We start from the raw sequence: 13,475 nt of genomic DNA on the forward strand, positions 1-13,475 counted from the left end.
ACTCTGGTCAGGACAGTGACGCTGCAGCAGGACTCCCCCGCACCGTGATTCTTTCAATCATGAGTTACAGCCAGACAGCCTAGTAGACTAGAACTCCTACAGCAATCTCCGCTTTGTTAGCAGTAAAGTAAAACAAATTCCAGCGCACTCTACTGGCTACAAAACACTCAGTTTGACAGAAGTGTTGACAGACTTTATTTATAATTTACAACAATTTAGGTTGAATTTAACAAAAAGCTACAAGCTAACTTAAAACTACTGTGGTGAACACACAGGGTTCTCAGCAAGGTAAGCGCTCAAACACAAGACTGTCGAATGTGGTCGTGGGTCACATGGGTTCAGTGTCCATACCTGGAAAAAGGAGCACATCATCAGGAAGGTTCATTCAAGAACCATGTACACACCTCCAAATGACCAAGAGCGCCCAGCTGTACCACCTCACACCCCCTACTAGACGTCTCTACTGCCCAGCTGTACCACCTCACACCCCCTACTAGACGTCTCTACTGCCCAGCTGTACCACCTCACACCCCCTACTGGACATCTCTACTGCCCAGCTGTACCACCTCACACCCCCTACTAGACGTCTCTACTGCCCAGCTGTACCACCTCACACCCCCTACTAGACATCTCTACTGCCCAGCTGTACCACCTCACACCCCCTACTAGACATCTCTACTGCCCAGCTGTACCACCTCACACCCCCTACTAGACATCTCTACTGCCCAGCTGTACCACCTCACACCCCCTACTAGACGTCTCTACTGCCCAGCTGTACCACCTCACACCCCCTACTAGACGTCTCTACTGCCCAGCTGTACCACCTCACACCCCCTACTAGACATCTCTACTGCCCAGCTGTACCACCTCACACCCCCTACTAGACATCTCTACTGCCCAGCTGTACCACCTCACACCCCCTACTAGACGTCTCTACTGCCCAGCTGTACCACCTCACACCCCCTACTAGACGTCTCTACTGCCCAGCTGTACCACCTCACACCCCCTACTAGACATCTCTACTGCCCAGCTTTACCGCCTCACACCCCCTACTAGACATCTCTACTGCCCAGCTGTACCACCTCACACCCCCTACTAGACATCTCTACTGCCCAGCTGTACCACCTCACACCCCCTACTAGACGTCTCTACTGCCCAGCTGTACCACCTCACACCCCCTACTAGACGTCTCTACTGCCCAGCTGTACCACCTCACACCCCCTACTAGACGTCTCTACTGCCCAGCTGTACCACCTCACACCCCCTACTAGACATCTCTACTGCCCAGCTTTACCACCTCACACCCCCTACTAGACATCTCTACTGCCCAGCTGTACCACCTCACACCCCCTACTAGACGTCTCTACTGCCCAGCTGTACCACCTCACACCCCCTACTAGACATCTCTACTGCCCTGCTGTACCACCTCACACCCCCTACTAGACATCTCTACTGCCCAGCTGTACCACCTCACACCCCCTACTAGACATCTCTACTGCCCAGCTGTACCACCTCACACCCCCTACTAGACGTCTCTCCTGCCCAGCTGTACCACCTCACACCCCCTACTAGACGTCTCTACTGCCCAGCTGTACCACCTCACACCCCCTACTAGACATCTCTACTGCCCAGCTGTACCACCTCACACCCCCTACTAGACGTCTCTCCTGCCCAGCTGTACCACCTCACACCCCCTACTAGACGTCTCTACTGCCCAGCTGTACCACCTCACACCCCCTACTAGACATCTCTACTGCCCTGCTGTACCACCTCACACCCCCTACTAGACATCTCTACTGCCCAGCTGTACCACCTCACACCCCCTACTAGACGTCTCTCCTGCCCAGCTGTACCACCTCACACCCCCTACTAGACGTCTCTACTGCCCAGCTGTACCACCTCACACCCCCTACTAGACATCTCTACTGCCCAGCTGTACCACCTCACACCCCCTACTAGACGTCTCTCCTGCCCAGCTGTACCACCTCACACCCCCTACTAGACATCTCTCCTGCCCTGCCCTCCCTCCCACTGAGACGCCAGCCATTTACATGGTCACAGCCAACAAAAATAGCAAACATCTCACACACAAAAAAAAAAACCTCTTCAGACAAAATGGACCAGGTCCCTCTACACAACACAGTGCTTTAGTATAAATACTAGTTTAGAGAACATTTGAGTGGAAAGTAATTATATGAGTGGAGTCTGTGGTCATGCCTGAGGGATGGAGAAAGAGAGAGGGGTGAGCATGAAGAGGAAATAATAGAGTAGAGGCCACTCACTTCTGGAACTCCCACTCCCTGTTGTCCAGAGGACACACCTGCCTCGTCTTAAGCCAGCGGGAGATACAGTGAAAGTGAAATGCATGCTGAAAGGGGTACACACACACACACACACACACACACACACACACACACACAAAATCAGAAACAAAATTAAACAATAACTCACCTGTCAGCATTGGTTGAAATGTTAAGGGTTTGTATAATCCAGTGGATATGTGCATTTACATTAGAACATGTGTATGTGCAGTTGGACACAATGAGGGTGTGATCAGCTAGTGTGTGTGTCTTACATTACACACTCCCCAGGCCACTGTACACTCTTCTGATGTGGCCGATGCCTGGTTGGCCTGACACTCTATACCTGCAACAAACCCCAAAACACCACATCAGTTGACCAACCCAACATGGACTAAAGTTCACCACACAGATACACAATTCAGACAATAGATCTGACAATTTGACATATGAGGACGTGATCAACAAGGAATAGAGAGCAAATACTCACAGAGGTCCATAATGTGGTTCCTGCAGATGGCACAATTATCCACCACGATGTCCCAGGCCCAGAGAGCCACGGCGTTCCACTAGAGAGAGGAGAGACAGTTAGGACACAGCTCAGGAGACGAGGAGAAACAGGAGTGGGTCTCACTCGAGTGGTGGACAAACCACCGGGGAGTTAATCTCTTATAAGGACACATGGAAATGAATGACTGTTCGATGTGTTGTGTTGGACAGCGACCTAGGTTTAACTTTTATCATTGGCGGGTTCAAACAAAAACATTAATGCTTCAGTGGGAAAGACACCAGGACTCCATCATCATCATCATCATGAACGAGGGATCAGGACAAGGACGGAGCTGCGCTACTCGACCTGCGCGGCCCAAGACTTCGGGATTAACGTGGTGGCCGCTACCCAACACCCCCCGACAACACCTCTGGGTGTATAAAGACCTGTCCGTGGTCGGTGGGGTGTTTCACCGTCCCCGTTAACCCTGGACTCGCGGTACACCGGACGGAACCGCACACTCACGCTACCGCCATCGGGGCCGGGTTTAATATCGGGTTGATAGTTGACAAACACCACACATTTAACGATGAAAGACCCCACTGGAGCACAGCACCGTAGCGGGTGGCTTCTTGTTGTCGTGTGTGTCGGTGTTTTTTTTACCTTTTTCACTTCAAACCGTTTCTTACTCGCTCCGCTGTTTGTCCCGCTCGGGGTGTCGACGTCCATCGCAGCCGCCATGTTTCTACTTCCGGTGTCCGCGCATGCGCGAAAGCATCCCGCATTAGTGTGCTGCTGGGTTATCGCCTTTACTCGGTGTATACCAGAGACCGTATATATATATATATATATATATATATATATATATATATATATATATATATATATATATATATATATATATATATATATATATATACATGTGTGTGTGTACCGTCATTGGTGTATACACATTATTTGGGTTTTGGTTTTGTTTATCTAGCTAAATTTATCTTTGCGTGCTTGAGACTAACTGTGCCGTAAAGCTCAGGTGTTTTAGCACAGGATTAAATGTACAAAAATTAGTTGCATATTTAGTTGTTTATGCTACTTGTCAGACTCTGTTTTAGTTAGCTTGCTTGCTAGCTAGAGTTAATGCGTCGGATCTAATATTTTTATTTTTAGCTATCATTTTTAGCCTTTAAATTTCGCGCATGCGCGGTTCGGGGGGAACAGGGGAAACTGAAATGACTGTAACACCGGCTCTTCCGGTCTCGCGAGGAAGCTTCCTCCTCTCACTCAGCTGTGGCTCTCGCCTCAGTGTTTTTATCAGATCGCTCCAGGCATGGAAGCTCGATCAAAAACTGAACCAAACACCAGTGTTTATTTACTATAGAAACCCGGATAGGTCTGGAGGACTTTTATCTGTTTATTTAAATTTTTTGCTAAAGGTTTAGGTTCCACCGAGATTTGAACTCGGATCGCTGGATTCAGAGTCCAGAGTGCTAACCATTACACCATGGAACCATGACGACACACGGGAAAATATCACTATTTAGTTCACTTAAAGTAAAACCCTGTTTATTTGTTCTAAGATACATCAATATAACAACAGCCGCATCACAACAGCCTTCCTTCTGACACCCAGCTTTGATTCAGTGTAAAAATTGAAGAGTACATAGTATGTTATAGTTAGAGCTACAGAAACCTCTTTGTGTTCTTCATTCGGTGATGATTCAGTGAAGATTCTGATTTTCCAGATTTTTTGGAAGCAGCTTTTGCTGGTTTAACCAGTGGTTTGGCTTTAGTGGGTCTGTGTTTGCGTTTAGGTTTGCCTGCACTCAGTACTAGGGGTTTAGATTTAGTGGACCGTGGGGCCTCCAGGAGGTTGGTAGAGTTGGTGGTGGTGTGATCCGTCTTTGAGCTACAGTTCCTGAAGACGTCCACCTCCATGACAGTCTGACCTCGAAGCTCTACAGGATATCCACAAACTGCAGACACGTTGAGAGCAGTCTGTTCTATCCACCTGAGAGCAGAGAAAATGAGAAGTGTGTGTGTGTGTGTGTGTGTGCGCGCGCGTGTGCACGTGCATTTATGTGTGTCTGCACGTCTAACCTGTGCAGTGGCAAAAGACTGCAGTCACACATCAGAGGGTTATTGTCCAGAGTGAGATGCCGTAGTCGGGTCAGGGGTGAAAGGTCAGGTAGGTTCTCCAGCTGGTTGTCCTCCAGATACAGTGAGAGCAGAGCTGGACCCAAACCTGCCAGAGCATCTCGGTCCATCTACACACAACAACACACAACACTCAGGGTATGCACATGGTAGAGGATGACATATACAGGTGCTCTGTGATGTACGTATGTCCAGTTGTGCTCTTGTCTTAAGAATGAGTATATTCAGGTCTGATGTCGTCTTTGATATGTTCAGGTGGTCTGGGGTGTCTTGACTACCTTCTTTAGTCCCTGTCCATCCAGGTATAAGTGCGTTAAACTCTTTCCCACTTCCTGGAACGCCTTTGCCGCAATCCAACGAATCGGATTTCCTGAAAGGCGGAGCTCGATCAGTTGTGGGGCGTGGCCGAGTGCATCACTTGGAACCTGTGTAAGCTCATTGGCTCCCAGGTGTAGGATCTCAAGGTTTGGGGCAGGGTCCAAGGCCTTCGGAACAGCAGTAGAGATGCTGTTGTTGGTCAGGTAGAGTCCGCGGAGGGTGGGGATTGGTGAGAGAAGGCCCGTGGGCTCCAGCGTAGTGATCCGGTTCCTCTCCAGGTGCAGCTCCTGTAGCCTGGGGATGTGTGCTAGCGTGGCCATGGAGGGAAACCGGACCAGTCTGTTCCCGTCCAGGTGGAGGTACATGAGCTGCTGGGTACCAGCAAATGCGCTTGAGCCCAGGGAGGAGAGCTCGTTGTTGGACAGGTACAAGTAAACGAGCTTCTTCAGGCCACGGAAGGCTCCATCCACAACCTCGTGGATCTTACAGCCATCCAGGTGCAGAGACACCACCCTGGGCACATCACGGAAACTGTTGCTAGGGAGATAGTGGAAGTGGTTGCCACGCATATCTAGTAAGAGGGTGTTGTTGTGGAAACCACGTGGGACTTTAGTGAGACCACGCTCTTCACAGGACACATGCTGAGCCTCAGGCTACAGGAGAGAGACAGAGACAGACAGAGAGAGAGAGAGAATGTTATTTATAATGTATATTTAAAACAATAACAGTGGACCAAAGATCTACAAGTTACATAAATATCTAAATATTATTTAGATAGCTTAAATAATAATGAGATACATATTAAACAAAGTGAGTTTAAATAAGAAATAGAAAGGATCATAAAAAAAATGAATGAATGTAAAATAATAATCATTATAATAAAAATGTTAAGGTGAATAAAGTTTATTTTAAGTCTTAAAAACTGATAGTAGGAAGAGCATTGTAGACTGCTCACCTTTGACCTTTAAATTGGAAAATTTGGAAGCAAGTATAAAGACCTCCAAGACCCTCACCCTCACCCTAACCATAACCGCCCTTGTGAAATATGGTTATGTATGATTATTTGTGCACTTTCAATTATTGTAGTTGTGTGAACTCACACACTGACTTATAAACACAATGTACTACAAAGAATCCCAAAGACACACACACACATGGGCTACACTATATTAGACACTTTGACATTCTCTTCCACACACACACACACACACACCTCACACAAGCAATTCTCAGGGCACTTGTCATTCTTCTTCACTGCAGGTGTGGTGGTAGTCCCCTGCACCTCCTCCTCTTCCTCCTCCATTCTCATCACTCCGTCCTGCCGTCTACAGCGCAGGTCTTGCTCCAGCACTCCCTCTAGTGGCTCATCTGAGAGGTGCGGCGGGCCAGCGCAGGTCCCGTGTAGCGTGACCCCACCGGCTCGAGCCCACACCCTCAGTTCCAGAAGGACACACGTGCACCAGAGCGGGTTCGCTGCCGGGAGACACACACACCTCAGCAAACTCAAAGCTGTGGCTGTTGGTGGTGGAGCTGGTGTTATTTTTCTGTGTGTGTGTGTGTGTGTGTGTTTGTTGTGTGTTACCGGTCAGGTTGAGACTCTGCAGCTGGCTGGTTCCTGTGAGGGCCTGGAGGTAGTGGAGCTGGTTATGGCTCAAGTCGAGGTGAGACAGGTGTGGAGAGAGAGACAGCGCAGCCACAGACAGATCTTGCAGGGCCATGTGTGCGAAGGACAGGTGTGTGAGCTTGGGCATAGACACAGTCATCTCACCCAGATATGTCATGGGGTTAAAACTCCAGTCCAGGTGTGTCAGTGCCACCAGCCTGAGAGAGAAAAAGAGAGACATCCTCAGGAACTGAAGGAGTCAACAAGACAACTGCTCATCGTAACTGTGGGAGGAGACTCCTGATTAAACTGGGAGTAACCTGCTGATGGACAGAGCAGGAGTGGTGAGTTTGTCATACAGATGCAGGACAAGCCTTGTCATGCTGGGAGGAGTTATCAGGTGATGGTGGGAGAGGTTATCTGATCATGGTGACTGTGGTTACCTGGTGATAGTGGGTGTGGTTACCTGGTGATGGTGAGTGTGGTTACCTGGTGATAGTGGGTGTGGTTACCTGGTGATGGTGGGTGTGGTTACTTGATCATGGTGGGTGTGGTTACCTGGTGATAATGGGTGTGGTTACCTGGTCATGGTGGCAGTGGGGAAGAACTGTAGCTCGTTGTGATCCAGACTGAGGCGTGTAAGAGACAGCAGGCCAGCAAAGGCTTCCGTCTCAAGATTATTCAGAGAGTTATAACTCAAACGCAGCAACTGCAGATTCAGCAGCCCCTGACAGACGCAGACGCAGACAGATTCGGCTTTAACAACATGACAATAAATGCATAAAATAGCAAAACGCCTCCTTCTCCTATCCAAAATATGGTGGTCTGAAGATAATTTGATTCAGCTGTTTAAAACATTCCTCTGTTCTACCGTTGTTGGACTGCACGAGAAGCTTTGAGCAGGGTGTTTTGGGCAGAGTGAGCAAGGGAGGAAGTGTGAACCTGGAAGGCCATGTTGGGGATGTACACCAGCTGGTTGTGGGTGAGAGACAGCAGGGTCAGTGAGCCCATCTGAGAAAACGCTCCTGGCCTGATCTCCTCGATTCGGTTACGATCTAGAAACAGGTTCTTCAGCGATGACAGGCCATCAAACGACTCCTAGGAAGGAGAGATGGAGGGACACAGAGGAGGTTATAAAGGTTCTTGGCCTGCTTTAAAGGGAGACTGGGAAAAATGACAGGTGAAAATGACTCTTAGTTGATTTTTTTTCCAACTTTGGGAATTTTTTCTATTGACACAAAACAACTTACAGCACCAGAAAGTACATAAATTACAAGAATACAAGTTTCTAAACATAAAATTAAAAAAAATTCTGCCTTCAAGCTGTAATAGTTTTAGAGATATTCACATTCAAATATTGCTATTTAGCCACTTTCGCAAAAGATGCGTCTGAGGGGGGGTTACAAAAACGGCTGTAAAGAAATACTTTGGATTTTCCCATAAAACATATCTGCCTACAAATGGGGAAAGTTTGAAGGGATTCTGAGATGGTCAATCTAAAAAGAAATTGTTCATGCCACAGGTATCAAACTCCAGTTCCACAAAGCACAGATTTACCTGCTCAAACACACCTACTGAGTTTGGTAATGAACTGGTGAGTTATTTAGATGGGGCGTATTAAAACAGGCACTTCTCCAAACCGTGCAGGCTTAAACCACCTGATGTATGATGTCGATGTTGTTGTTGGTGAGGTCGAGCTGAACGAGGCGTGCGAGGGCCCTGAAGGCTCCTTCCCGTACGGTGTTGATCCTGCAGCTCCGCAGGTCCAGGTGTGTGAGGTATGGCGTGTGTGAGAACGCGCCCCGCACCAGATCCCCCAGGTTATTCCTCTTCAGGTCCAGCTTTACTGTAATCTACAGTGAAATCATGATGAGGCTGCGATCAAACAGACACAGACGTGAAAGATACAGACTAGTGCTTACGTCAGCTCAGACTAGTGTGAGTTAATTAGTAAAATCAACAAAATGTTCCGAAACCATGATAAGGCATTTAAAACCTGAAATTGTACCTAGGCAAAACACATGTGCATACATTAGAGTGCAAAAAGAGTATAGGACAGAGTTGTTCTTTAGGAAGAGTTTAGAACAGACTTACGCTTTAGGAAGAGTTTAGGACAGACATACGCTTTAGGAAGAGTGTAGAACAGACTTGCGCTTTAGGAAGAGTTTAGGACAGACGTACGCTATAAGAAGAGTTTAGGACAGATGTACGCTTTAGGAAGAGTTTAGAATAGACTTGCGCTTTAGGAAGAGTTTAGGACAGACGTACGCTTTAGGAAGAGTTTAGGACAGACGTACGCTATAAGAAGAGTTTAGGACAGATGTACGCTTTAGGAAGAGTTTAGGACACGTACGCTTTAGGAAGAGTTTAGGACAGATGTACGCTTTAGGAAGAGTTTAGAACAGACTTGCGCTTTAGGAAGAGTTTAGGACAGACGTACGCTTTAGGAAGAGTGTAGAACAGACTTGCGCTTTAGGAAGAGTTTAGGACAGACGTACGCTTTAGGAAGAGTTTAGGACAGATTTACGCTTTAGGAAGAGTTTAGGACAGACGTACGCTTTAGGAAGAGTTTAGAACAGATTTACGCTTTAGGAAGAGTTTAGGACAGACGTACGCTTTAGGAAGAGTGTAGAACAGACTTGCGCTTTAGGAAGAGTTTAGGACAGACGTACGCTTTAGGAAGAGTTTAGGACAGATTTACGCTTTAGGAAGAGTTTAGGACAGACGTACGCTTTAGGAAGAGTTTAGGACAGATTTACGCTTTAGGAAGAGTTTAGGACAGACGTACGCTTTAGGAAGAGTGCTTTAGGAAGGGTTTAGGACAGACGTACGTTTTGGGAAGCAGAATGAACCGAACAGAAACAGACCTCGTTGATGGTGGGTGGAACCTGGGTGAGGTTCTTCCCAGTGCACGCTACGGTGAGCTTTTTGCTGTCGCAGGAACAGACGCGAGGACACTTCCTGGCTCGCACATTTCGGAGGGCAGACAGCAACAGCACAGCCATCAATGGCCATGAGAGCATCTCCAGCAGACGCATCTAGATGTCAGCCGCCATTCCAGAAAACAAAGGACACATAAAACAACTTATGCATAAACCACAAAGCATCAAAGTAATATATAGTAATACATTTAGTAATATATAGTAATATTTATAGTAATATAGGCCTATATAGTAAAATATAGTATATTTAGCAATAGCCTACATAGTAATATGTACTAATATATAGTGAAATATATAAATTTATATAGTAATATATAGGCTTTTGTGCTCAGGATGCTTACACTATTACTTGCATATTACATAATAATATTATCGTATTTTTTTCATATCGTGTATTGAATTGCATAATTGTCTGCTGGCGTTGTACATGTGCGTGAGGTTATATTAAGTTTTGCTATTTATATTGAATTCAATAATTTTTTCACGTCGTTGGCTACTGACTGAATGGTCAAAGCAAAACTGCCACTGTCGTAAATTCCACAGTGTCCTTGTTCAAATTAACACCCAGGTATTACATTTCTGTCTCCAGTCTCAGGGCGATGGGGGCCTCTTCGTCCTCAGTTTCTAATCGCAAAGTCGGATTGTTTCACAAAACAAGCTCGATCATGTACAACTATTGTGATTGTAGTAGATATATCTAATAAGTCATGTTGCATCTTAACCAGCCCTATTGCGAAGATCTGGTTCTGATCCAATTTGAACGGGTTTGAAAGGTTTAAACAATGCAACACAATCAACCAGTTTAATGAGCCCAGTTCTCACGATTGTATCTATCATGTAAACGGAAATGCAAAACCACACACATACCTTTATGACTGTTTCAGCGAAGCAAAAGTTGAATGCCCGACCCGCAGTCGTCCGGTCGCGTCGGAACTCACCGGGACGCCTCGAGCTCAGTTTGAAAGGCAGCGGCTCGTGCTCCACTGCGCGTCACGCACCGTGGGAAAGGCGCCGTTACATACCGAGAATGTAACGGGAGTCGCGTGCGTTAAGATAATATCCTGCCCCAAACATAAGAAGAAAAAACACGACCTAACCATAACCTACACTAAAATATAACCATACTAACCTTCAGTAAAATATAACCGTAAGACTACTACCCTAATGTAAAACATAACCACACTAATGTAAGACACAACCATACTACCCTAATGTAAGGCAAATATAGTCATTAAAAAAGAGAAACTCAAAATGTAACCAGTATTTCTCAAATAAATGCTCCGTTTATGGCCTAATGATAAAATTCTACACCTGACATCAGAGGTTAAGAATCACACAAAGCATGTTGGCTTAATGCAATCACGTTCATGTCAGCCGGTCTCCACGGGGATTTAGTGCTATGGACGTTAGCATTTGTAGGTTTAGTATTCAGATGTATGAACTGATCATCATCATCATCATCTTTGCAGATCAGGACAAATGTATTTCTCACCAGCTCCACAGGGTGGCGCAAGCACATAATTTCTGCAGAGTTCAGCATGAACGCTGTTAAAGGACATCAAATTCACACACAGCCCGAGTCAAACACCCGTTACAGAGTATTACACACAGGGATGTGGCTAAAGGCACACAGGATACACCACTGCTCCCTTCAAGTGCTTTCACCACTACTATTAATCATGTCCCTTCAAACTCCTCAACACCAACAATAAACACACCGCGTTAGCTGAACTGTTAACAGGGCGCTAGTCTGAGAAAACTTTTTAAAATCTGAATTGAGGACGACTGTGGTTTGAAGACTGTGGTTTGAAGACTGTGGTTTGACAGGATGTTGGCACATGTTGTGTGCCTAGTTCTCTGTGCCACTAGTGCAACTTTTAATTCTCAAAGCTGTAAATGTCATGGTGGTTAGTACCATTATCGGGCTGAATGACATATTTCCTTTCACTATGATTGTTCATTTGGTTCCGGATAAAGATAACCGTACCGCCTCCTTTAGCGTTGATGGACCATATACGCACATGAAGATCACAGGATTTTGAACTGAAGAGTCCAACACCAGTCACCTCACAACTTCTTCATTCTACATAGATTAGATTTCTTCACTTCTGCAGGATCCATGAAATAACAGTCAAAATTTAACCTCCTGCAAGAACAACATATTTAAAATATTTACATTTAGCCTACATTTGTGTAATCATACAAAAAAAATGTAATATAATATTAAGGAGCTGGCTGGCTAAAACTGGTTTGCTCCCACTTGTCCCGGTGGGAAGGCCGGGTCGCCGTTCACACTGCTTCACAACACACGCCCCTGAATACCAAACCACTCACTCGGTCCCAATCACCACAGTACTAGCACCTGTTCCTTATTATGTGGTGCACCCTTCTTATACCCGCAGGTCATTCGGTCCAGTGCTGCAACTTGTTGGAACAGTTGGAAGCTCAACACTGGACCTCCTTTCCCAGTCTATGCTGGTGGTTTTCGGACACTTCGCTACTTTGCTGCATTGCGGTTGTTTCTGTTTGCTGTTATTTAGTGTTCTTTTCTAATGGAGAATAAAGACCACTCTATGCAACCCTCGCCTTCAGTCTGGAGCGGCCGGAGGCGAGGAGCCCTCTCCTTTGGAGATCCTTGCTCATCAAGGGAGGATTCTTGGTAAGCAGCAGCAGGAGCTTCATGAGCTCCGAGCACTTCTAGCTACCGTAACCACTTGTATGCAAAGTTTGTCTATGCAGGCAACAGCAGTGAGGACCACGGCAGTCAGAGCTCCAATCGCCCCTCCCGAGCCATATAGAGGGGATCCCGAGAGCTCGGGGACGAGGAGAAAGTCGCGTTTCTGATATCACGCCTAAACGGCAAAGCATTGGACTGGCCCAGCTTACTGATAATGCACCTTTTATGAATAACTGATGCTTTTGTGCAAGAATTCAAGGCCGTGTTTATCCACCCAAGACGAGGTAGAAACTATGGACAGAGCCTGCTACAGCTACGTCAAGGCATCTGTAGCGCAGCAGATCATGCCCTTGAGTTCCGCACCCTGGCAGCACGGACAGGGTGTAATGACACCGCATAAACGGACGTGTTTCTGGCAGGACTGAGGCCCGAGCTAAGGCCCGAGCTATCCTGTCGGCTGAAGGAGTTGAACTTTAACCAGGTGGTGGATAAACAGGCATACGAGACAATTAAATAGGGAATACGGGAATGGGATCATAACAAAGTAAATGTAACACTAAGAGGCAAAAGGGAGAACCATTAAACAACGCAGGGAGCAGTGACTAAGGGGAGAGAGAAAGTAACAAAACCTGGCGGACGAATACTGAACCAGACTACAACCAAACACAACAAAGGAAAATTACAACAGAACACCACGAGGTGAAACATCAAAGGCTAAGCAGACTAAACTATACAGAAACAAAACTATACAGAGTACAACATAACCGACATGGAAACTAACAACATTACAATTGATAAACAAGACAGACAACGCAGAGCGGAGCAGAAGGGCACCAGTGTCACGGTACGGCGCCCCCTACTGATCGCCTCCGTCTACAGCGGCAGTTGTCGTGCTGTTGTTATTGTGTTGTGTTCGTCCATCAGGTGGGCGGGGCCCACGATCCGTCTCACCTGAGGGTTGTTTGTTTGTCTATATATGTCTTGTCTTTGTACC

General features: G+C 46.6%; 2 protein-coding genes and 1 non-coding gene across 3 annotated transcripts; all 3 read right to left on the reverse strand.

Moving 5' to 3' along the window:
- Positions 1–167: 167 nt before the first annotated feature.
- rbx1 (ring-box 1, E3 ubiquitin protein ligase) lies at positions 168–3,591 on the reverse strand. Its single transcript, XM_077007878.1, has 5 exons — positions 3,454–3,591; positions 2,791–2,869; positions 2,576–2,646; positions 2,283–2,368; positions 168–351 (listed from the first exon to the last, which is right to left on the reverse strand). The coding sequence occupies exons 1-5, from the start codon at positions 3,529–3,531 to the stop codon at positions 339–341; spliced, it is 327 nt and encodes a 108-aa protein (XP_076863993.1). The 5' UTR covers positions 3,532–3,591; the 3' UTR covers positions 168–338.
- Positions 3,592–4,224: 633 nt separating this feature from the next.
- On the reverse strand, positions 4,225–4,296 carry trnaq-cug (transfer RNA glutamine (anticodon CUG)). Its single transcript has one exon. It is a non-coding gene; the product is annotated as a tRNA-Gln (tRNA).
- A 19-nt stretch (positions 4,297–4,315) lies between these two features.
- chadla (chondroadherin-like a) lies at positions 4,316–11,165 on the reverse strand. Its single transcript, XM_077007879.1, has 10 exons — positions 10,672–11,165; positions 9,730–9,900; positions 8,521–8,715; positions 7,805–7,960; positions 7,444–7,589; positions 6,842–7,080; positions 6,473–6,732; positions 5,220–5,912; positions 4,885–5,051; positions 4,316–4,795 (listed from the first exon to the last, which is right to left on the reverse strand). Exons 2-10 carry the CDS (start codon positions 9,898–9,900, stop codon positions 4,468–4,470), a joined length of 2,355 nt encoding a protein of 784 aa, XP_076863994.1. The 5' UTR covers positions 10,672–11,165; the 3' UTR covers positions 4,316–4,467.
- Positions 11,166–13,475: the final 2,310 nt, after the last annotated feature.

Source organism: Brachyhypopomus gauderio, chromosome 6 (assembly GCF_052324685.1).
Source record: "Brachyhypopomus gauderio isolate BG-103 chromosome 6, BGAUD_0.2, whole genome shotgun sequence".
Lineage (NCBI taxonomy): Eukaryota > Metazoa > Chordata > Actinopteri > Gymnotiformes > Hypopomidae > Brachyhypopomus > Brachyhypopomus gauderio.